Here is a 26,550-nt window from a genome sequence, read left to right as displayed (position 1 = left end):
GATAGATGAGTTTTTCGTGTCTTGCTAAAAATGCACTTTTTTTTCAAACTCCACAGACCACTGCCTGCTTTTTAATGAGTTTCACATTTCTTAAGTATCCCAGAAGGCCATGAACCCACAAATAGTCTCTCCAGGGTTACACTTCACAACAGTATCTTTATAAGAGTACAATATGGAGGCATTTAGCTATTTCAAGAGACATGTTCCTGAAGATGATGAGTTCAATTTAGTTTATGTTCAACTACTTTGTAGTTACACAATGGATGAAATCTGATGAAGTAAATAAAAAAAATTAAAAAAAAAGACTAAAATTTCAACTGGCATAATATCTAGATTTAATGAGGCAGTGTGTGGCTCAGTGGGTTAGGACTCTGTGCCTGTGATTGGAAGGTTGCTGGTTGAAATCCTAGGGTCAATGATTTCACCATTGGACCCTTGACCAAGGCCCATAACTTTAATTGTTCCAGGGATCAGCTAACCATACTTTCTGAATTATGTATCACTTTGAATAAAAGTGTGATTTAGACATCCAAAATACTGGACACACACACAAAAAAACATTTACTATTGAACAGAAGTAATTGATTTAATAAAATCTCAGACTTCACATGGGCAAAAAAATGTGAACCTCTGAAGTCAATAGCTTGTGGCACCTCCTTTAGCAGCAATAACTTCAATCAAACATCTCCTGTAGTCACTAATCAATGTGTCACATCTGCTTTGGGGGATTCTTGCCCACTCCTCCTTGCAGTTGAGTAGGGTTGGAGGGACATCTGAACTGTCCACTTCAGGTCCAGCCAAAGCATTTCGATTGATTTAGGTCCAAACTCTGGAGTGCGAATCTTCTTTTTCTTCAGCCATTCCTTAATTCTTTTGCTGGAATGCTTTGGGTCATTGTCTTGTTGCATTTTCCATCAGCCCAGTTTTAACTCTTTCAGTGATGGCATGAGGTTCTGTTCAAGAATTTCTTGATAGACCTCAGAATTCATTGTTCCCTTGATTAAGTGGAGCCGTCAAGGTCCAGAGGAAGAAAAGCAGCCCCAGATCTTCACATTCCCACCACCATGCGGAGGATTTTCTTTTCATGGATTGCAGGCTAGTTAGCGTTTTGCCAAATACAGTGATTTTGATTGTGAACAAACAGCTCAATTTCAGAATCATCTGTCCATAAAAAAGATGGTATCAGGATGCACTATGGGAAGAAGGCAACCCATTGGAGACAAGTGTGATGTTCTGGGCAATGTTCTCCTGGGAAACTTTGGGCCCTGGAATTCATATGGATGTTACTTTGACATGTACCACCTACCTAAACATTGCTGCAGACCAAGTACACCCCTTTAGGGCAAAGGTATTCCCTGATGGCAGTGGCCTATTTCAGCAGGATAATGTGTCCTTCCACAATGCAAAAATTGTCTAGGAATGGTTTGAGAAACAAGAAAAAGAGTTCAAGGTGTTTATTTGGCCTCCAAATTCGCCAGATCTCAATTCAATCAAGCATCTGTGTGATGTGCTGGACAAACAAGTTTGATCAATGGAGGCCCCACCTTGCAACTTACATGGCTAAAAGAGTCTTGGTGCCAGATGGGTCCATGCCTTGATGGGTCAGAGATGTTTTGGCAGCACGGGGGGAGATATATTAGGCAGGCAATTTTAATGTTATCTGTGTGTTTGTGTATAATTAGGAGAATGCATTTATGTCCATCAACCTGCTTCCAAGAGTCAAACTTGGTTTCTTAAAAATGCCCAATGTCATTGAACTGTAATTACAGATCGCCTCGAAAGGGCTCAAAGGATTATGGAATATGGCCTTGAAATGCTTGGCAACTGCTTGGGCAGTCACGTGATATGATCATCGGTCCCCACGGGTAATAGCTGCTAATCTCCAGGTCCTGACCCACAGCGTAATTGCTATTTTTAGGGCATGAGTACAGTGCCACTTGGGTTTGCAGGCTCTGCAGGATATTCCACACAGCGTCAGATGTGGGACCCAGGATTCCCCTGTGCTTCATGCAACATACAGTCCCTAATCGTGCGTTTTAATTGGGGACCCCGATGGCTGTGCTGGAAGGAGCCGACAGTGTTCCGGTACACAGCACCACTGTTCCTGCACTCTATTACCCAAGGAAACCACCAAGGATTTTTTTTTTTTATTCCTGGGGTTTCAGAAGTTATGATGCCCCAGCCTATCGTCACAATTACAGTTTACGGGATGCTACAGTTCTCACGATTATCTACAAACGAATATCACACAGCTGAAGAAAAATGGGCGGTGAGACTGCAACTGGGAATGATTTTCACATGACCACATCCCAACAGACAAGTTTCTGCTATGCAGTAGATGCAATTTGCATAGAATGGGTCAAACTGTTGAAGGATGTAGTATGCTGATGTACCCCAACAGTACAAAAACAGTACTTAAGTGTGTGACAAAAAAATAGGTACTGAGTCATCTTCTTCTTCTTATTATTAATACTACTACTACTACTACTACTACTACTACTAATAATAATAATAATAATAATAATAATAAAAAAAACAACACATACTTTATTGGTCCCTGTGGGGAAACTCTATGTCTCCCCAAACCTGCTCTCTCTAGGTGAGATCAAGCTGGCCATTGAGGGGCAGCCACCTGTTGTGGTACCCAGGGAGCTGGGGGTTAAGGGCCTTGCTCAGGTGCCTAGGCCAGGCTTGAAATGGTGACCTGATCACAGGCATAGAGGCTTAACCCACATCACACACTGCCCCCACACTTTCCCATGCGTAGCAATCTTAAATATTGTCATAAGTGAAGTCAATGACTTCAATGTCTCATTTTTTATTTCCCAGAATGGGGCTATTCATATTATGGTAATTCATCACTGGATTGCCTTCAAAAGATTTAGATCTGTCCCCAAAATGACAGCCATTCTGGAGATAAGATTCTCTCAAAACAATCAATGTTGGAAAATGCACTCATACAAGAAATCGATTCATCCTAGCAGAGGGCGCAGGTGTAAGGAATTAGACGTGAAAGTGCTCCACCACTCATAAACAGAGCCACAATCAGACCTTAGTGAAAACAGTAGAGCAACAATCCAGAGGAAAACAAGACTGCCCTCTAGTGTCAATGTTATATTTCATAATATGTCTAATATGTTAGTGAACTAATATACAGAGAGTGGACAAAATAACAGAAACATCAGGTGCCTGCCTTAATGAAGGTGTACCAATGACCTTTTTGATATGAGAGATGCTTTGGGCATGTCCGTTTGGAGAAGACCCCAGGGCAGACTCAGGACACACTGGAGAGATTGTGTGTCTCGGCTGGCCTGGGAGCACATGGGTATCCCTCCCGGAGGACCTGGAGGACATGGCTGGGAAGAGGGAGATCCAGAAATTTCTGCTTAGACTGCTGCCCCTGTGATCCAGATAAGCAGCGGACAATGAATGAATTAATAAGTTTATAAAGAAATACCTAACAGAACAAGAAATAGAAAACAGAGAGACAAAGCAGCTGACGCTCCAACTGCAGATGCACAAAAACAGCAAAATTATGCATCACGACAAAGGAAACAATGTCGACGATGTTTGCAAAATGCAGACAAACGGTATCAGCGAAGAGGAACAGCAGTCTCAAGTTGAAGCTTACCAACTAAGACAGACAGACACTTAGCTGCTGTGAAAGACCACAAAATTACAATCTCATTACCAAAGACCTGAATCAACACCACAGTCACAGGAAAAACTATAGATCACAAGCTTCACAAAGCAGTAGTTGATGGCAGGGCTGTGGTCTAGAAACCTCTTGTATTCAAGGCCAATGCAGAACGATACGATGCATAAAACCTGGACCCCTGAGCAATGGAAAAAAGTATTATGGTCTAATGAGTCATCTTTACCCCCTCCTCTAACATCCGGATGGGTTTACATTTGGAGAAAGACAAAGGATGCCTTCAACCCACAATTTACGTTGGTATGGTAGCCATCTTGTGGGAATCATTAGGTCTGATGATTGCTCTGCATGGTTGTATAATGGCCAAAGCAATAAGAGGCCATTTCAGCAGACTGGATGCACCCTATAGTGCAAACACTTTCTCCCCCTGTTGTTCCAGTATTCCATGATGTTAATGCCTCACATACGCTGCTACAGAAATTCATGAGTTGTTTCATAGACACCTGGATGTGGAAAACCTTCCACGGCCTTGCGAGTCACAAACTCGAAACTTCACTGAGACTTCATTGGCTTTGTTGGAGTGCAGAGTTCAATTTTCACCTCCTTCATCCCTCAAAGTAGTGGAAGTTTTTCCTCATGACAAATGGTCCAGTATCTAATCACACACAGTTCAGGACTTGGGTGCCAGCATTTTATGAAGGACTTAAGCTGTTCTAAAAGCAAAGGGTGGCCCGACTCCTTAATAGCTCTTTAACATAAATATATTGAGGCCTATCTGATATTTTATCCACTCCCTGTATACAACACCTAGAGAGCAGGTAATGAGATTTCCTGCAGATACCAATGTCTTTTCCATACATTGCTTTATCATTCTCGCTACATTATGTACTGATCAAGTACGTTTTTAACCCATATTTTGCATGATATACAGCTGGTTTGTGTGGTACTCTGTCCATCAATGGAAACTCATTCAATTACAATATATTTGCACATACAGTAAAACTGCATAATACCCTTTACTGCCATATGCCATACTTTTAAATAGATACGTGGGTATTGAAAATGGATGGACAGATATACAAAGGGGCAGTTTATCTATACATTGAGACTTTGTGCCAATCAGTGGGGGTCGTTGCTTGCCACAGCCTGTTTGTACATGTGACTGGAAGGTTGCTGGTTCAAATCCCAAGATGGGCAGAGTGATGCCACAGTTGGGCTCTTGGGCAAGGACCCTAAACAATTGCTCCAGGGTTAGGGTTATCTGTTTTCTCAAAAATGTATGTCACTTTGGATAAAAGCTAAATACGAATGTAAAATAACTCTTACTTTGTCCAGCTCTGGCCAGTAATAACAGTAATACAAAGAAGCAAAAGTTCACCAGAGTGCCAAATCTCTGTCGGTCACCTTCGTCGTACACAGCCTATCTGCAGTCTTTGTGAAGTCTTCCTGTCAAGCAAGTACATCAGTTGACTTTGGGTTGCCAAACTATTACCTTCTTTGACTTTTAAATCAGCTCCTGAACTTTTCTAAGGAATACCTAGGAATAAATTGTTTCCAGACATTTGCATATGTATTTAAATAAATACCAAAATTAGGATCCGATTAGGACCCCCATCCCTGCAGGTGTGAGGTGACAGCAGTTCCCACCAAGCTGCTGTTCCGCCTTGCAAATTATGTTATTGTCTAATTAAACTGAAATACGCATTAGAATAGAAAGTAATTACAGTGGTTGTCTTAACTTGCCTGTGGCCCTAAACACTATACTATTTGCTCTCTAATAATGCCAACAGCTCTAAGTAAAATACACCAGACAAATGGATGACCCAAAAGCTTTACAGTATTCTGCTTCACTATGCTATGAATATATATCCTCCTGTATACTGCTGATACCAAATGGGCAGGAAACAATGGAATTACATAGCATCCAAAAAATGAGGCCTATACTGTATATGGGCAAAGCCAAAAAAGAAAATTCAATACAAATACGCCTGCACTGTGTTTATGTACTTATTATCATATTGAAGCACCTTAATTTGTATTTGTGTTTAATTTATATTAACCTGGCTGAAAAGATATGCAGGGTAAGATTTTCAGTGCATAGTGTAATTGACTAATTGACTGTAATTGTTTATTGTGCATATGACAGAAACTTGAACATCAGTCTGACTAGCTCAGTTGGTAGAGCTTGAAACTCTTAAATCGCAAAGTTGTAGGTTCAAGCTCCGTGTTGGGTGTTGGCTTGAAGGACAGTGCTGCATTCCTGAGCAAGACCTTTAATCCTCAATTGCTTCAGGGGCTGTTAAAACCCCTCCACTAAATGTTAAAAACTAACAAACATGTTGATTGAAATGTGTAATATTGGATTTGGTAAAATAAGAGAAGCTGGCCGGGGACAATGATGTGATGCACAGTGTCCCATTTCTTGGAACATTACAATATAGCATTATCTGGTGTAAATTTGGATGACAAACATTACAGTATAATGATATCATGTGTACATCTGGATAACAAACAGGCCTTAGCAACAACAAAGGCTCTGGGCAAACAAACCAGTGTCTGGCTTTTGCTGGCTCGGAAATGTGTATTTGAAAAATCAGGGTGAAAAGGAGTAAGAAAAAATTATAGTGTTATACAAACAAAGATAAAGTGATCTCTGATTGGTTAAGGCTGAAGCACAAGGGATTAGAATACATAACCTACTGGTCCGCACTAGTCAGCACAAATCAAAGGATCTGTATGTTTGTTATATGCCTTACACCAACCACAAAGGGCTACTTTTTTATGAAAAAAAAGTTAGGATTAAACTCATTAAGGTGATCAATTTCACTTTGAAGTTTAGGTAGATGTTATATACAAAACCCTTCCATCTGCTCACATGGGGCATGGAGTTTATTCCAGGCAGCACAGAGCACAAGGATGGGGTATACATTACATTTAATTTTTATGTGGCGGATACTTTTGTGCAAAGTAATATACAAGCAAGAAAGTAGGGTCAGAAAGTCCCAGGAGCAATTGTGGGTTCAGGGCCTTGCTCAAAGGGCCAACGATGAAATCACTCAGCCGTGGGATTTTAACCGGAGACCACCTGATCACAGTCATAGAGTCCTAACCCACAGAAATACACCACCCTGCCAGTATATACAAGAGCATACGGCTAATTTACTTTAAAAACAAGAATACATTTTGGATTCATTTCAGGCATTCCTGGCCTGGCATAAGGGTGGTGTGCTGGCTGAGTGGTTAGCACTGTAGCCCCCAAACCTCCAGGGTTTGTGGGATTTATTCCTACTCTCTGTTACCATTTAGTTTGCATGGTCTTCCCCAAAAACAAGCGGTTAGGTGATTTGGGGTCTTCATAGTGTGTTATCAAGCTAGACTGTCATCTGATGTAGGCATTCCCCTGCTTTCTGCCCCATTCCTCCTGAGGCAGGCTCCAGGTTCACCATGACCCTGTACTAGACCAGTGGTTATGGAAAAGGGATGGATGGAGTCAGAAGCTTCAGTAAACAGACTTCACTTCTGAGGTAGTTTCACACAAGTTATTGCTCAGCAGTGATTTCATAACTGTGCATTTTATTTTCATAGTGAGATATGCTTATACTTTCATCTGCACTCTTTCCTATTCTAAAAATGTCTATTCTCTGATGGAAGGAAAAATTATAAAAATTATATGCTGCAGTTTTAGTTTGCTGCAACAAGCTGGACAAACTAAAGTTTCTCAGCCAAATTTTCAAGTCCTGAAAGGGGCAGGCACAATAAATATAAACAAGAACAGGTCGACTTGACTGACAACCATCTTAACCCTTAAGGACCCACAGTGACACTGGTGTCACCGCCCCTTTACAACTTACAACCCCCGTAATTTTCATGAAAGTAGAAATAGGTCTGGGTTCTTAAGGGTTAATATCTTTATGGAAGTAAGGTGGGCGTATTTAACCCTTAAGAACCCAGACCTATTTCTACTTTCATGAAAATTACGGGGGTTGTAAGTTGTAAAGGGGCGGTGACACCAGTGTCACTGTGGGTCCTTAAGGGTTAACCAATAAGATGCTGAACAATACTGAATCAATAAGTAAATTGGGTAGGTATTCGAACAAAACAACAGATTAATTACACTGCAGGCAGATCAAAACTAGGCAACAGAATTAAAATATATGGCAATCATAAGTAAGGGATAATGTACCGGCAGCCGGTAGTTATCGCAGAAATAAGCCCCGACAGTGTGATCAGGACCCGACGCGAAGCGGAGGGCCTTGTACTGTATCACACTGAAGGGGCTTATTTCGCGATAACTACCGGCTGCCTGTACATTATCCCGCTTATTACACGGCTACTTGCCACATAAGAAAAAAAACTGGACATGAATATGAATTTGAAACATTTTATTGGCATATTTGTTTTAAATTAACATTTTTAAACGGTAATCTTTGTTGGCGCGGAGGGATTTTAAACATACAAGTAGTACCGGCTATGCATTATTACTTTGGAGCGGTTATTATTTGAAAAGAACGAACCTGCAAATGTCTCAACTGACCAATCAGAATCAAGCATTCCAGAGAGCCTTGTAATAAGCTCCTATATCTTCATTTTATTTTTCCCACAGTCTCCTAGATCTTTAACTTTCATTTTTATTCTTTGCTCTGATCGTTTATTCCACCCTCACAGTAAATTTAATACTATGTATATCTATACTCTGCTTTGCAAGAATGAAAACGCGTTATAATACATTTTTTTTAAAAAACATACAGAATATACATATAGAGACGCACCTCTACTTACGAACATTCACCTTAAGAATGAAGAAGACTGTAAGTCCAAATTGTGTTTATTGGGTTCCTGTTTCCTGTCCGCAACATCAATTTTTTTTTTCATGCACACCAGTCCCGCCTAGTACGACTTCTGGCCGCTACTCCCGCCGCGCAGCAGTGTAGCGTGCGTACTCCCCGCATCCTAGTTCTTTGTATTTGCGTATACCCTTAAAATGATGTTGAACAACGACTTACGAACATTTCAAGTTATAAATGGCCGTTCGGAACATATCTCGTTTGTAAGTAGAGGAGCGTCTGTATAAATAATTTTCTCAAATTTTTAGATATACTCAAATATGATGAATGTCTAAACCAATGTTTTTCAAACCTGTCCTTGGGGCCCCCAGACAGTACAAGTTTTTGTTCTCTCTCAATTCCGGTGTTTTTTCAGTAATAAACAAAAGTTATCAAATATAGTCCAAGAGTTACTGAGATGAGAAAAAAGTAAGAAAACTAACAAAAAAAAATAGCAAAAATATACATTTCATCAAATTAACTGTTTACTGTTACTGTTTTTTTTTCTGAAAAATTCTCAAGTGTGTACGAATTACCTATACACTGGTATTTATTTAATAGTTCTTCCATTTGTAATGTACGAAAAAAAATACTACTTGTAAGCAAGTACAAACTGAATTTCAATCCTTTAAAAAAGTCTCAATGAACAGATGGAAATAAAAGGAGAGGGCACTGAATTATAAGAAGGGATGTTAAGCTATCTAAAACCTACAGTATGTGGCAAATTTCTCTAAAAACAGAAGCCTGTCAACCTCTGAAAATATACTTAACATGAAAGATCTTAAGATTTTAAGATGTAAGTTTTCAATTTTAAAAATTAAGATATTTTTATCCCATGTAAACTCACGTTGTTTTCAACCAGGGATGAATATCTCCCTTTAGGTGTGTGTGTGTGTGTGTGTGTGTGTGTGTTAGGTTTATATTACATTTTGGGTAGGAGTTAAGGTCATCATTACAAACCTGTGTGCGCGAGCAGGTTTACCTATCTGATAAATATCTTTTTTTTTTCCCTTATGGGGACCGGTTTCCTGGTCCCCATAAGGGAAAACTCTATTTTATAAAAATCGGTGACTGCTATGAAAAAACTAAACATGTAAAAACTCTTGTATTTTGTTAGGTTACTTATGGTTATGGTTAAGGCAGGGTAGGGGTTAAGGTTGTCATAGTTAGCGTTAGCATTCTTCCCATTGAAATGAATGAGTGGTCCCCATTAGGATATGTATACCCTACATGTGCGTGTGTGTGTGTGTGTGTGTATGTGCGTGTGTATATGTATAAATATAAATGTGCTTTGCATGAACGAATAGGTAGATAAAGTGTTCCTGCAGGTATAAGTGTAGGTACCTACTTGATAGGGAACAATGCTCTCATGGGCGGTACCCCAACGCTTTGCCTCCTTTCCCACGTTCAGGTAGTTCGCAGCTATGTGAGTGAGGCACGCTACCTAGGATAAAATAAAAAGGATTGCGTTCATTTATTTAGCAAACACTTTTATCCAAAGCAACAAACATTTTGAGAAAGTAGGATCAGTCAATCTTTGGAGTACTTGAGGGTTAACAGCCTTGCTCAGGGGCCCAAGAGTGAAATCACTCTGCCAGCCTGGGACTTGAATTAGCAATCTTCCGCTCACAAGCACAGCATCCTAACCCACTGAACCACACACCATCCCCAGGATAAAAGAGGGATTTCATAAACATAAACAGATTCCTCATACTCAGAAATGTATGATTCAGCACACCCTCCCAAAGAAAGTGAGTGTGGGTATGGCATTGCATAAATAAATCCTATTCTCTTCGAATGAACAATATATAGGTAAATTTATGGCTGAGGGTGATGTAATTATTTAAAGACTGATAACAAAAAGCATGAACACTGAGCAAGGAAAATATATGAAAGAAATCAGAAAGAAAAGTCTGAGCAATAAATAAATCTGTGGGACAACTGGGACATAATGGAACACAAAATGATGACAGAGCACTAGTACCTCGTATGTCTATAAATGGAAGACATTAGGTAAAAGCAACATAAAGGTACAGTAGCATATACATATATATGCAAATAACACTGTAAATTTGTGCTCCTATCTTATAACAAATGAACAGATGACTCTACCAAAAAGTTATCCACAGTGTCAATATATTCAAATTGTTATTCCATGTTGAGAAAAAAACAAAAGGCAGGTTTAATAGAAAAAATACAGAATACTGAAAAGATTGCATTACTTTATAAGACTTCTTCAGCTTCGGATTCTTAAGTGTATACAGTAGTGTGGATTCATCTAAAATAAATTGTCCAAATGTTAAACCAGAATGAAAACAACAGTGTTTTTCAAAGCTGCTGTTAAAATTGCAAATATTAGACACTTTAAGCACTTTGAGCCAGAGCTGGAAAATGCCCAGGCTACATTAGACCGCCTCATAGGGTCAGTTATAATTTCATTGCCGATTTGCGCTTGATCCTTGGCAGAATGCCACATGTTGAGTCTACCCATCACATAGCAGCTTTTATTTTCAGGTAATTGTCTAAGATTAGTTAGGTTTTTTGAAAACGGAGCATAGTCTGTTGAAACCTAACATCAACAACACTGGGCTACCATTGAGAAAACTTTTAATACATGGGAAAACTAAATATAATGGGAAACAGGCCATCAAGTACAGCACAAACAGTTTCATTGACTGCAGTGCCATTTGCACGGCTGGGCTATTTGCTAAAGAGCACATTGCTTAACATATGGCTGCTGCAGCCAGCATTGCTAAACTACTAATACACCTGGTGACATTTTATCAAACAATTAGGCAGCACCATGTGCCAGTCGACCATATGGAAGCTTTGTCATGCACACAATACTTCCCTGAGATCCTGATAGAATGACTTATTCCTTGAGTCTTATGTGCTGCATAGCAATACATAGGCATGTCTTGCTCTTTCAACTGCATTGATGCCATCCAACAACAATAATCAATTTTTAAATTCCTGATAGAACGCCTTCATTCGTCCCTCACCCATCTACTACATTGTAACACATATGCGTCTCTTGGTCTGTTTCATCTGCATTGATGCATTTATTTAATGTAATTTAGGATCCTACTCAACACTGGAAAACTCTCTAAGGGTCATTCCATGGGAACATAAAAGGCCTGCAGTAAAAGCTGAATCAATCTATTATTACCATGGTGCCCAAGCCTATGACATTCCTATAGAAACATACCATGAAAAAGAAATATAATTTTTGATAAAGCATTGATGTAATTTCTAAATGTCCAGGTTCCTTATCACCAAAAATTGCAATTTTTTCATAAATCATGTTTCCAGGAGAAAATAAATCTTGCTTTAGGGATGCTATAAAGTCACAGTTACCGTACTTTCATCTGCCTTGACACATATACTGTAGACAGACCACAGCCGGGAAAAACAACTGCACCACCCCCCAAAAAACACAAAGGAGTCTGGGCTGAAATTCTGCCTGTTTGCATCCATTCCGGAAAGCATATCTTTGTCCTCGACTGGTTCGAATTTTGGGCGATTATCCTAATTGCAATGATCATGTGGTTGAAATTAACTACTCTGTCTTCTCTCAGAAGGCTACAACCGGCTCCCCCTTGTTCACATTCCACATGAAACACAGCTGTCCACTTGGGCACCGTTGTTTGCTGCAGAACTCTCTTTAAATGCAACTTACAACTCATGGACCGGCAATTATACAGTGTTTGTAAACTGTGACGATATTTATCAGAGTGGGCTAGATAGAGATGTGTTTTGAAAAGATGTTATCAAAATGACTGAAGAAATCCAGGGAATTCTTTATATTAAAAAATAGCCTTCTGAGTTACAGTATATTTTGAGAACCATTAGTTTGAAAGGTAGTTTTATTATACATTATTACCCTTGGAAGATATTCGGCATAATAACATGTAAGCATGTGAGAACAGAATTATATAAAGCATAGTAGGAGTATACTATACAATAACAATGTAACAATAACAATATCAATAGCTGTAGGAATATACGCATTCTCATGGTTTTGTCTGGACCCTGTTAGGCTGTGAGTCACGATAAAATGGTGATGAGATACAGGGCAGCTCCAGTATGTGAGGCTGTCAGATAGAGCGCTTTTATTTTGCCAGGCCAAACGTCTCAGTCACCAAAAAGCTGGTGTTTTGAATTCCGCTATTTGTTTGTACTCATCATTCTCATATGCTTTAACTTCAAAGGTCTTTTAAAAAAGAAATAATTAAAATGATGCAAATTTGAAAAATTTCTAGCCATGCAAGTTTATAAACTTCATGTTATTCAATGATAAAAGTATTACATTTAACATAATGGAGAAAAATAGAGGGGAAAAAATAGGTGATTGCTTTATAACCACAAACCTCAAACTTTAGCTTTTTGGCATGGACTTCTGAAGTCAACCAATGAGAGCTAAGTGCAAATATGTCTTCAGAACGTTTCATTTAAAGCCATGGATTCCCTCCAATGGAGCAATATTCCCACCAATATAAAAGACACAGAAAAACATTTAATAGCACAATACGACATTTTAGCTTCATCTCAAATAACAATAGCTGGATCGGGAAACCACATGTATGGATTTTTTCATGTTTCAACTACCACTTTGAAAATGATAATAAATAAAGCTTTCAGCATTTGTCATTATCCAGGTTATAAAAACATTTTCTGAACGTTTGGCTATTGCTGGGAATTTGTTGCAGGGAGAAGAGGGTCCAAGAAGGAGGTCTGGAACTCGTCAGTGGTCCATAAGTTCTTATATAATCAAACTTTGGACCTGTGGAAATCGGACATGAGACCCTGCTTTAGCTAGCTTTATGCAATGCCTTTACCAAACAACTGTTGATGGAAGTCCGATATTTCTTCAAATGTGTGTATATGAGAATCTGTGCTGGAAGGTCACAAGCAAACAACACAACCTAGAGCCAAAGATCCAATGGGTCATATGCTGCTTTAAACTATTTCCTAATTACAAGGCTGCAAAGTACTCTGCACATACCAACCATTTGTCTTCTAATTTCCACTTCTTACAATGGGGGAAAAAATGAAAATAGAAAAAAATGTACATATAAATAAAGATCAAAACATTAGTCAATGTTTGATATCTTTCCATCAGGCAAATGAATAGTCTGTACAAATGACCAACTGGAAAACCAAGGAAAGAATGACATTTATAGACATGCCAAGATATAAGTGCATTCAGTGATCATCTTGTAAAGAATAAAAACTCTCTTAACTCTCTTAATTTTCATTGAAAATAGAAACACAACATATCAAATGTTGAAACTGAGAAATTTTATTATTTAATGAAAAATAGATGCTCAAATTGAAATTGACACGCCCCCATTCGCCATCTTGAGTGGAGTGTTCGCGGATGTAAACACATTTGGTTAACAAACTTAATACAGTGGTACCTCGGTTATCGAACTTAATACGTTCCGGACTCCGGATCGAATCCTAAAAAGTTCGAGTTCTGATCAAATTTTTCCCATAAGAAATAATGGAAAACCAATTAATTGGTTCCCGGCCCGCCAAAATTACACCTAAATGTGTTTTTTTTTTCTCTTTTTGCATTTAAACACAAAATGAACAGGATAAAACAAGAGCAGCATTTTTTCCTTAATGGCTTCCAAAACGATAAATATCTTATCCCAACATTACCCCTGTCCTGCCCCGATTGTCCGCTCCTTCCGTGTGCCACGCCTCCTCGTTAACCTCGTGTGGGATCCCCAAGTGATCAGCTGTTTCTGGTTGTTGTCATTAGTCCTCTGTATTAAGTCCGCGTTTCAGTTTGTTTCCCCAGTCTGGAAATTGGGTGCGTTCGACTTGCTTACAGCGCTGGCTTAAAGCAACACATTCTGATCCTGATGCAATGCATTACGGTTAGATGCATTGCGACCTCTCACCCGGCTGCACAAACTGGAATCACCTTCGTGACGACACACCTTTGCCCTTATTGGCTGAAGAGTTTAGTTACACGCATGACGTTTGTATCCCAGGCAGTTCATATGCGTAATCTGCCATTTCTCCCGAATATCACGTAAAGCAGTGAGAATTGGTTTTCAGTTAATTTAGCTGGTAAAATAAAGTTTAAATAAATGACATAAATGCTCTAATAGTACACGTAAGCTAGTGGTTTATTTATTGTTAGTTACTGTAATGTTGCGCTGCTTTATTTGGTTAATCGTCCAGTCTGTGAAGAAGGCATTCAAGTAAGAATTGCACTGTAGTATGACTCATTTCCTGGCGCGTACAATTTATATAAGGTCAGCGTTCACGGTTCGACTTCTGATATTCAGATCGAGTTCTAGTTCAAACTGGTTTGTTCGACTTTCAAGAAATTCGAGTTCTAGTGAGTTAGAGAATCGAGGTACCACTGTATTTCATATTCAGTGTTTTCTCCACAAAAATGTAATGTTTTATGTAATCAGTAATAAGCAATTTTCATTACCAAAACACACTAGTAATTTAGGTGTTTAAGAAAGGAAAATAGTCAAGATCACCACAAAAACGTCATTGGACATAACTTTATTGGTCATATTTAGAATAAAATATGTGGCAAGCAGAATACAGGCTCGGTATACAATAAGTTTATACAAATCCTTCCAGACATCATGTGAAACGTTAGAAACCGTACTTGCTAATGTTTCTAAACTTAAACTATAAAGTTGGGCATTGGTTTGTTAGGGGACATCACACAGTGACAAGCATCCAGCATTGTGGCTTATAATCCACAGACAGACAGCAGAGTGAAAAGCCACAGAATAAATATAGATACAGGGCACCAAAAGTCATCCAAAAACCCAGAAGGTGAATAATAATGAAAAAGGGTTACATAAAGAGAGTGTTAATACATCATTCAATTACTGTCCAACTGTAGCGAAGAGCTTTTAAGACATGAAAGGAATTAAATGAATGGATAATAAGAAAAAAGCTTTCAGAAGGAAATTTCTGGCCACAACAAAGCAACACAAACAACTGCATGATTAGGACCACTTCCCAAAGCTACATCTTTCTTCTGCATTGGTATTGCTTAAGGGACATCTGTTGAGATGCTGAATGGTTTTCTGGTATAATGTTATGAATCCTCCATAGAGGAAAAACCAAAAAATAAAAATTGTGACAGAACGTCCAAAATGTTTTTAGCAGTTTATTAATCAAAGTCATCTCCACAACACAGAGCCAGAGCACTCTACCCGCAAAAAAATCTTAAATCTATCCATCACTGCATGGGTTCATGGAGGCTTTGATTCCTGCTTTAAAGATATGCATGGAAGACTATACCCAGCCTCTTGTTTGATGTCAACTTTCAGATTTGATTAATATGGAGCAGATTAATTCATAATTCACATAATCAATGTCTATGCACAAATTCTAACCAAAACAGTAAAGGATTAAAGGGACAGATCATGCAGTTTGAAAGAAATGACTGCATGGTTTCTTCAATGACTGCATCCCTTGTTTATTTTTAAAAGGAACTCCACCTACATATTTTTCCTTTTAATAATACAAAATAGATCACTTGACAATTTTCTACATATCCATTTAACTAAATGTACCTTGAATGGGTCCTTTGTTCAATATCACACTTATAATATACAGAAACATTTCATGTTCTGCTCTACTCTTAGTGGACAATTTATCAGGTACTCCAGTTGGTTAATAAAAACAGCAACAACTCATTTGACTGCAACCAAATGCATACAGCATGCAGACAAGGTCAATATGTCCGGTTACTGTGTGGCTAAGCATTAGAACAGCTAAGATTCCTGATCTAAGTGATTTTCAATGTGGTGTGATTGTTATTACCAGATGTGGCGGTTCTAGCACGTCAAACAGTCACCATCCTGGTGTTTTCACACAATAGAGTACCTAAAATCTACAGAGAATGGTACAAAATAAAAAATAGCGGTAGCTCTGTCGCTGAAAACATTTTGTTAATGAGAGAGTTCAGAGGAGAATGGTCTCGTTAATGCTAACAGGAAGGCCACAAGTACAGGAATAACAGCACAGTGCAACCATGGTGTGCTGATAGGCTTCTATGAACACACAATTCTTCAACCCTTTAAGTTGTTCTGGAAATAACAGCCAGTCCTACTTGGTATTACCTAATAATGCATCTTAGCCATTCACATCAGTGGGGACACCAGGATAATGGACAGCACTCCACTGGTGTGCAGGCATCCTGGCACAGGTTAACTTAAGCTGCTCCTAGCCACACAACAGTCATTCAGTGTTTTCTGGCTCTGGAATCACACAGCTGGTTCTATATGAGTACGTAGGCCATTTATGCAAAATAAATAGCATTGAAAAGTTTAAATGTTACTGTGAGAAACATGCGATTCCATGGTCATAGAGACAGCTAGCATGTACTGTAAGTGACAAGGACACCAAAACACCAAAAACAGTATGCACTTAGACTAAGGAATATTAAATAACACTAATATTTATATATGATTTTATGTGATCCTAATCATTTTCAGCATTTTTTATATAATTTTTGGCGTACACATCATTTGTGAGCCTCTGGAATCTTTCAGCGAGCTCCAAAAATATTCCCTTTGTTCACAGCCAACTCGCAAATAACCAAAACCACGAGTGTCAAACTCACAAATCTTGAGAGGCGACTGTACATAGATGACAATGATAAGGTTTCCAAAATCAGAAAGTCCCTGTTTCAAATTCCAGGGTCAGCAGAGTGATTTCACTTGTAGGTCTTTAAAGCAAAGCCCTTAATTGAACTGCTAGAGGGACTTGCTGACCCTGCTCTCTCAGTTGTACGTCTGCCAAATAAATCAATACAAATTACCATTAAGCTTGGTTGTTGAACAGTTAAAATTAAAACCTCTTGCTATGGCTACACATCTTTAAAGACACAACTTTTTTTTTTTTATATAGATTTTAGAGACTCTCGCCAGACACCATTTATCATTTGTATTGATCACCTCTGAAATTCACTCGAAAAACAAACATTTGTTTTTAATAATCTCTGTGTAGCAATGTTGCAACACAAAGAATTCTATATATTTCAAGAAGTTGCCTAAGGACCAAAAATGTATACATTTAGAGGTTTTGGAGGTTTATGACAAATTGTTGTTGGGTTTTTTTGTTTTCTTTTTTCTTGAATAATAAAAAAATGTGCCACAGATTTTCGGTCACTTGGTATGCAAGGCATTTCTCCACAGTAACTGTAGAGTAAGAAGGAAGTAATCGCATTTAACAGCATCTAATAGTATTATGGTGATGGGCGGGTTTGGTTTTTAGCACTGTGGCCTCACTCTCCTAGGTCGAGGGTTCAATTCCTGTCCTGGGGCCAGCAAGGTTACTGGCTTACCAGGGTAACTTGTCGGATTTAAGGTAGTCTGGGCAAAATGTAAGTGAACGAATATGAAGTCCGTTTAAACTGTGGTGCCTTAAATCCAACAAGTTACCCCGATAAGCCAGTAACCCTGCTTCGTAGTACAGGCCACTGGACATTGAGTGGATGTGTGTTAGTGCGCTGAATTTGCATGATTTACCCATATCTGGGTGGGTTTCCTTGAGCATCTCTAAACTTTCAGCTAGATACAGTCTATACAACCCCAAAATGTCTTGTTACGATTTTTCCTCATGTAGAGTCGATAAAAATCACATTGTTACTGGGGCCTCCCAAGACCCCGACCAGGATACATGGTGGGAAGATGGATGTATGTATGTTTACTGAGGGGAAAAATCAGGAGCCGATGGAATGCTAAAGCAGTTCCTCTCCTAGGGATGGGAAAACTTGGAAGCTGGGGAGTACCGTTTCCGCAATCAGCGCACCACCTGCTTCTATAAATCCCCATGGCCCATTCCCAACGTCGTGCTGTGGATCACCGGGAGGACACGTGGAAAGACCGGCCGCGGTGGTCAACGGGGACATAACCCAGGAATTCTGTGACATGTCCCAAGGCACCTTGGAGTGGATTGTGTTCTCCATGCTGTCCAGTTCAATCTGGAACAACATTATAAAAGTGCCAGGCGCCTAATTAAGCCGGCCCCGCTCTCGATAATTTATGTGCTGAAAGGGAGGGTGAGGCAGGGCATGTCCTGTATTATGATGTGAGAAAAGTTTGCCTGGGACATAAAACATTCCCTTAAGAGCAACACTGTCTTTTCTCTGACTCATGTCCGGCCAAAGTGCCTTGTTCAGTTTAGCTTCTAACGTTACTCGCTGGTAAGATCACAGCAATATCCCGTCTGGTAATATACACTGTGACAGAAAGTGTGTAAACTTCAAACCGTAACACACCATTGATTTTAAGGGTATTACATTGCCTTGTCTACCATCTTGCCTCCTCTCAGGAATATAGAGTATCAGTGGAAGGTTTTTCTACTAGTTTTATGTGCAAAGAAACATTATATATATATATATATATATATATGTGCATATTTTTTCTTCATTGAAAAGTCACAGCAAATGTAAAGAACCATCCATCTTATAAGCACTTATCCTGGTCAGGTTCACTGGGGGGCCTGGAGCCTTTTCCAGACTGTTATAGGGGTATGGTACATCAAGGTGGGGATGCCAGTCCATCACAGGGCACATACATACAATATTTCTCTAAAGCAGTGTTTCTCAATTTGGTCCTTGGGAACGTTCAGACAGTACACGTTTTTGCTACAGGGAACTGAGATGGAGCAAAACTTGGATGCGGGTCTCCTAGGACCGGGTTGGGAAACAATGCTTAAAGGGCAATTTAGAGACACTAATTAATCATGATGGGAGGAGTACCTAAAGGGAACCATCATAACGCGGGCAGGATATGCAAACATGTAAACACAGAACGAACCCTCAAACCGAGAACCTTGAGGCAACAGTGCATTTCACCAGGACACCTACAGCAAAGAACTAGGGTTTGATATTTTGTAAGAAACATTAGTTGTCCTCTCTGAGATGAACCCACTAATGACCTAAAGTCAGGTTTCCTCATCATATGTTATAGTACCAGGAACCAAAACTCACTCAGTCCTCGTGTAATCCAACAAAGAACTTTCGTTAAATTTCCAAAAGTCACAGAGTACAGTGGTACCTCGGTTCTCGAACACACTAGAAATTGAATTTCTTGAAAGTCGAACAAACCAGTTTGACCTAGAATTCGATCTGAATATCAGAAGTCGAACTGTGAACGCTGACCTAATATAAATTGAACGCGCCAGGAAATGAATCATACTACAATGCAATTCTTAATTGAATGCCTTCTTCACAGACTGGATGATTAACCAAATAAAGCAGCGCAACATTACAGTAACTAACAATAAATAAACCACTAACTTACGTGTACTATTAGAGCATTTATGTCATTTATTTAAACTTTACTTTACCAGCTAAATTAACTGAAAACCAGTTCTCACTGCTTTACGTGATATTTGGGAGAAACAGCAGATTACGCATCGGAACTGCCTGGGATACAAACGTCATGCATGTAACTAAACTCTTCCGCCAATAAGGGCAAAGGTGTGTCATCACGGAGGCAGTTCCAGTTTGTGTAGCCGGGTGAGAGGTCGCAATGCATCTAACCGTAATGCATTGCGTCAGGATCAGAATGCGTTGCTTTAAGTCAGTGCTGTAAGCAAGTCAAACGCACCCAATGACCAGACTGGGGAAACAAACTGAAACGCAGACTTAATACAGAGGACTAATGACAAGAACCAGAAACAGCTGATCACATGGCGATCCCACACGAGGTTAACGAGGGGGCGTGGCACACGGAAGGAGCGGACGATCGGGGCAGGACAGGGATAATGTTGGGATAAGATCTTTATCGTTTTGGAATCCATTAAGAAAAAAAAGCTCTTCTTGTTTTATCCTGTTCATTTTGTGTTTAAATGCAAAAAAAAAAAAAAAAAACACATTTAGGTGTAATTTTGGGGGGCCGGGAACCAATTAATTGGTTTTCCATTATTTCTTATGGGAAAAATTCGATCAAACTCAAACTTTTTAGGATTTTAAGATTAGATGATGCTCAACATTTGCATTTATTAAATGGATTTCTTTTAAATTACAACTATTATCATAACAAAATCAATTACATTTATTATTACATACAGTCATGTGAAAAAATTGACACCCCATTAAATGTTTAGTTCTTTATTAAGAAATATCAACATATCACTATTAAATCTTCTTTCAAATCATATTTGTAGATAAAGGTGATGCAACTGTATCACCTATGCAAAAAAAGAAACAAATTCACTTATTTAACAGAAGAAATTAATTATGATGCCAATTTCCACTTAGGAAAAAGTTAGGACACCCTCACATCCATTATTATTTAAAATGCCTAGAGTTAGATTCAGGTGCACCACATCAGGTGAAAATGATTAAAACATTATTACAGAGCTTTTTGATGGAGTCTGTCTTATTTATAACATAGACATTTAGTTTGGTTTGCTCTTGATTGTTGAAATGAGTGGGATCACCATGGTGAGATCCAAAGAGCTATTTGAGGCCTTCAGAAAGAAGCAAGTAGATGCATATGAGTCTGGGAAGGATATAAAAAGATCTCAAGACAGTTTGGAATCAGCCATTCCACTGTCTGGAGAATAATTTACAAGTGGAGAACATTTAAAACAACTGCCAGTATGGCCAGAGCAGGCTGTCCAAGCAAGTTCAGCCCAACAGCAGACGCCAAGATGCTGAAATAAGTCTCCACAAATCCTAAAATGTCATCACAGGTCATACAGGAAGCTCTTGCCACAGTTGATGTCAAGGTACATGCATCTACCATCAGAAAGAGACTGTGCAAGTTTGGTTTACATGGGAGCTGTGTAAGGAGGAAACCTTTGCTGTCAAAAAAATACCAGGGCATGACTGAAGTTTGCCACCTAGACAAAGACCGGGACATTTGGAACAATGTGCTTTGGACAGATTAATCTAAAATTGAATTATTTGGACATAGTAACAGAGGACAGTTTGGTGTAAACCAAAGACAGCTTTTGAGCAAAATAACCTCATACCAACTGTGAAGCATGGGGATGGAAATCATGCAAATGACAATGACTAAAAACATTCCAGTAAATCTACCAAGGAATAGCTTACAAGAAAGAGTTCTGGAATAGTCAAGTCAAAGCCCAGGTCTGAATCCTATTGAGATGCTGTGGGGTGATTTGAAGAGGAAGTGTATGCAAGACACCCTTCAAACATCACACAGCTTAAGGAATTCTGCATTGGAGAGTGGGGAAAACTTTAATGGGTGTCCTAATTTTTTCACATAACTGTAGCTAATTTCAAACATGGTTTTCTCGGAGCACTGAAGGAATTAATGGATATTAAATGTAGCTACATGACAATGACTTGCACTGTATGGAGATAAGATTAGAGACACCTGGCCATTACACCAACAGTGTCACACCTCACAGGGAGCACATACCAGGGAAGCAAGAGAAGAACCCGAAGAATCGGGGGATAAGGGTTTTATTGGGTGAACAGCAAGGTACACGAGGCAAAACAGGTAATGACGTCAATGACAGAACTGGGGAAAGACTAACAGGGAAGCACTTAAATACATGGACTTATTTAAACAAGACTAGGAACAGCTCCCAATTATTGCGCATTCATCCAGTAGAGTATTTGTGTGGTTAGGCATTGATATTGGACTTTACTGTTGGCACAATGAAGTCAAGCAGGTGACATTTTCCTAGCATACACCAAAACCCAGACTTGTCCATCAGACTGCCAGACAGAGAAACATGTTTCCTCCCTCCACAGAACACATTTCTGCTGCACAAGAGTTCAGTGGCAATGTGTTTTACACCACTCTAGCAAACGCTTGGTGATGTGAGATGGCTGGCCCAGTCTGTCCATATCCATCTGCTATGGAAGCCCATTCTGTGAAGCTTCCAGCACACAGTTTTTATGCTGGGATTAATGCCAGAGGAAGTTTGGAACTCTGCAATTATTTGAGTCATAGAACACTGACGACTTATGCATGGTTTACATGGTACGCCACTTCGTGGCTGAATTTCTGTTGTTCCTCAATGCTTCCACTTTGCAAGAGCTGACTCATTAAAAAGGTGGCATCCTATGACAGTACTACACTTGAATTCATTGAGCTCTTCAGAATGACCCAATCATTCACAAATGTTTGTAAACCTGACTGTATGTCTTGATGACTGAATTTAAACTCTGTGGCAATGGGTCTGCATGAAACACCTTAATTCCATGATTAAAAGGTGTGTCACAATACTTTTGTCCATATAGTGTATTTTAAAACGATTAATAAATTTATTAAGGAAGTGTGTAGGAGCTGGAAAAATCGGAGAAAAAACTCATAAGGTAGATCCAAGAAAAAAAATTTATAAGGCCACCAAAACCCTGGACGTGCTCACCTTTATACTCCTCTGCCAGATCACTGGAACTCTGATTGGACGTTTGCTAGAACCAGCAGCCAATGAACTTAGTTACCTGTGAAGACAGCAGGTTACAGTCGATGTGGAGGCCTCTCCCAGTCTTCTGTCGCTGTAAAAGCCCAGCCATAATAGCCCCGTGTGTGTACAGTCCCGTGGCCAGATCAGTCATGGCTACTCCGGGTCTCACCGGTTCTCCGTCCTGACCGAGAAAGAGGGGGCATGGAAAGTGAACTCCACTGATAGTAACATCTGTCTAATAGGTATTGACAGAGCCTCCAAAAATATGCAAGGCTGTTCCCATACAGCCAGAGATTTCGCCCCAAGACAAAACTATCCTTTTCCTTACCTCTGGGCCCGTTATGTGCATCATGCCAGACACAGCAGAGGCAATGGAGTCATAACCAGGACTCAGAGACATTGGCCCAGTCTGTCCATATCCTAACAAAACACAAGGAAAACATTCATGTCACTAAATTATATCTAAATTACACTGCTCAAAAAAATTAAAGGAACACTTTGAAAACGCATCAGATTTCAATGGGGAAAAAATCGTGCTGGATATCTATACTGATATGAACTGGGTGATGTGTTTAGAGTGAAAGGATGCCACCTTTTTTGATGGAAATGAAAATTACAAACTTACAGAGGGCTGAATTCAAAGACACCCCGAAAATCTAAGTGAAAAAATGATGCATCAGGCTGGTTCATTTTGCTGAAAATTTATTGCAGCAACTCAAAATCGTACTCATTAGTTTGTATGCCCCCCATGTGCTTGTATGCATGCCTAACAATGTCAGGGCATCCTCCTAATGAGATGATAGATGGTGTCCTGGGGGATCTCCTCCCAGATCTGGACCAGGGCATCACTGAGCTCCTGGACAGTCTGAGGTGCAACCTGGTGGCGTCGGATGGACCGAAACATAATGTCCCAGAGATGTTCCATTGGATTTAGCTCATGTGAACTTGGGGGCCAATCAATGGTATCAATCCCTTCATGCTCCAGGAACTGCCTGCATACTCTAGCCACATGAGGCCGGGCATTGTCGTGCACCAGGAGGAGCCCAAGACCCACTGCTCCAGAGTAGGGTCTGACAATGGGTCCAAAGATTTCATCCCGATACCTAATGACAGTCAAGGTGCCGTTGTCTAGCCTGTAGGGTTCTATACGTCCCTCCTTGGATATGCCTCCCCAGAGCATCACTGACCCCCCACCAAACCGGTCATTCTGAACAATGTTACAGGCAGCATAATCTTCTCCGCAGCTTCTCCAGACCCTTTCACGTCTGTCACATGTGATCAGGGTGAACCTGCTCTCATCTGTGAAAAGCACAGGGCGCCAGTGACGGACCTACCAATCCTGGTATTCGATGCCAATCGAGCTCCACGGTGCCGGGCAGTGAGCACAGGGCCCACTAGAGGATGTCGGGCCCTCAGGCCACCCTCATGAAGTCTGTTTCTGATTGTTTGGTCAGAGACATGCACACCAGTGGCCTGCTGGAGGTCATTTTGTAGGGCTCTGGCAGTGCTCATCCTGCTGATGGGTTAAGGACCTTCTATGGCCCTGTCCATCTCTCCTAGAGTAACTGCCTGTCTCATGGAATATCCTCCATGCCCTTGAGACTGTGCTGGGAGACACAGCAAAACTTCTGGCAATGACACATCAATATGCGCCATCCTGGAGGAGTCGGACTGCCTGTGCAACCTCTGTAGGGTCCAGGTATCGCTTCATGCTACCAGTAGTGACACTGACTTTAGCCAAATGCAAAACTAGTGAAAAAACAGTCAGAAGAGATTAGGACGGAAAAATGTCAGTGGCTCCCACCTGTTAAACCATTCCTGTTTTGGGGGTCGTCTCATTGTTGCCCCTCTAGTGCACCTGTTGTTAATTTCATTAACACCAAAGCAGCTGAAACTGATTAACAACCCCCTCTGCTACTTAACTGATGAGATGAATATCCAAGAAGTTTAGTTTACTTGATGCTATACTCTGATTAATAAGTGTTCCTTTAATTTTTTTGAGCAGTGTATATCTACATTTACATCGTGTGCTAATATTGCCATACCTTGATTATTTTCTGCACATTTGTCCTATCACTCTCTACACTTAATGTTCATATGCAGTACCACAGCGCTGGGGAACATTATTTTGTGCCACCATATCCTTTGTTACTGAATATAGTTGGTGTGACATTAAGTCCCCACTCCAGGTGACTTGACACCTTCTAATTTCCATAGTGTTCCTTTTTAACGTAGTCACTTCATTTGGTAATCTTAAATGCTGACGTTTTAGCTGAGCTGCAATGTGCTGTGATTTGCACATGTTTATGCTGCCTCTTTAAAAGTGATGAAGCTTGAACATGCCATTGTGGGTGGGAAAACAGCATGTGGCTGATTGACAGCCCCACCTCTCGGTTACTTAACTGATTGGCAGTAGACAGCAAAGCCTGCGCAATGTACTGGCAGTGTAAGTTTTATGCCCCCCTCCCCTCCCCCCATTCATTTATCTGCAGGTATGAGAGAAAAAAACAAACATATTTTTTACACCATTTCACACGTAACAACTGTTTGTCACACTGTTGTTTTTTTTTTCTTCAACAAAACTATTTTCCCCAGATCTATATTTTTTATTTAAAATAAGTCAGAAGTGCTAAACCTTCTGACCTTTTCCATCAGAAATTCTTTATAAATCAACATGTTTGATAAAGCAATTAACGACACATTAACCTGTAACTTACATCAACAGATATGTTACATTTGAAAACATTTTCACACTGGACACAAATTGTGACGAGTGAAAACAGTTACATAAATATAATTAATGCAGGAAAAAAATATACTGATAAATCACCACATCTGAGCTTTTAACCCCTTTGCAACCTCATACAACCAAGATTTTGCTAATGATCCCAGTTCATCAGGCAGCACAGAGTCAAAAGTCAGAGTTTGAAATGTCTGAAAGGTTCGTTGTTAATGTTTATCTTGCTCCAAATAACCATCTAAGTTGTTCTCATAAAGCAAGGTTCACACTGCGTTTATGAAAATGATCTACAGGAAGAGTGGGGAATGACCAATCTAAGCAACATTCTGACAGTGAGCAGCTATACCAATGTCAACGTGATATGTCAACATTTTTAACACAAAACGAACAAATTCTGGTTCAGGTTCTGTTTTTCAAACACAGACGAGGCTTTCATTTCGTTATCTCACTTCTGTTCAGAGACAGAGAAGTTCATTCATTCTGACCACAACACCAAGCACCAAATGGATTTTGAGCAAGCAACACGCAGAGATAAATCGAGCTTTGAGAATATGCTCAAAAGTACCCTCTAATTCACTGGGTCCTCAGTGCTTCTGCAGGCGATGTTCCCCTCCAGGCTGACAAACCCCAAACACTTTGTGGCTATGAAACAAATACCCTTGGCACTGCATTACCACTCAAAGCTGATTTTTCTTAAATTCTGTGTTAAACAGGGAGATCCTAAGCGTAAATTAGCTTTGATCTGTTTTTTTCTGCGTTCTGTCAAACGCAGTATATCGGAGATCAACTGTTCCAGTCACCATGAGTTCATGGTTTTTCTAGCAAATGATTGAATTAAAATGATCAATCTGTCCATCCACCTTCTAAACACTTATCTGCTCAGGGTCAAGGGGTAGATAATGTGCTTTTGAAACACTTATCCAGACTTAGTTATGGGG

At 39.8% G+C, this 26,550-nt stretch overlaps 1 protein-coding gene across 9 annotated transcripts in view; it reads right to left on the bottom strand.

Annotated features, from left to right (window-relative positions):
- The window catches only part of sugct (succinyl-CoA:glutarate-CoA transferase), a 116,417-nt gene that overhangs the window by 76,322 nt on the left and 13,545 nt on the right, over positions 1–26,550 (bottom strand). For 7 of the 9 annotated variants that reach the window (XM_023800210.2, XM_023800211.2, XM_023800209.2 and 4 more), the window contains 4 exons: positions 23,201–23,292; positions 22,910–23,053; positions 9,827–9,922; positions 3,217–3,356 (listed from right to left, as the gene is read on the bottom strand). In XM_023800210.2, coding sequence (XP_023655978.1) covers positions 3,217–3,356; positions 9,827–9,922; positions 22,910–23,053; positions 23,201–23,292 — 472 coding nt within the window. The remainder of the gene's footprint in view (positions 1–3,216; positions 3,357–9,826; positions 9,923–22,909; positions 23,054–23,200; positions 23,293–26,550) is intronic. The other 2 variants (XM_023800212.2, XM_023800217.2) reach the window with 2 other exon arrangements.

This window comes from Paramormyrops kingsleyae, chromosome 1, assembly GCF_048594095.1.
Source record: "Paramormyrops kingsleyae isolate MSU_618 chromosome 1, PKINGS_0.4, whole genome shotgun sequence".
Classification (NCBI taxonomy): Eukaryota; Metazoa; Chordata; class Actinopteri; order Osteoglossiformes; family Mormyridae; genus Paramormyrops; species Paramormyrops kingsleyae.
This window is presented reverse-complemented; position numbering and strand designations above follow the sequence as displayed.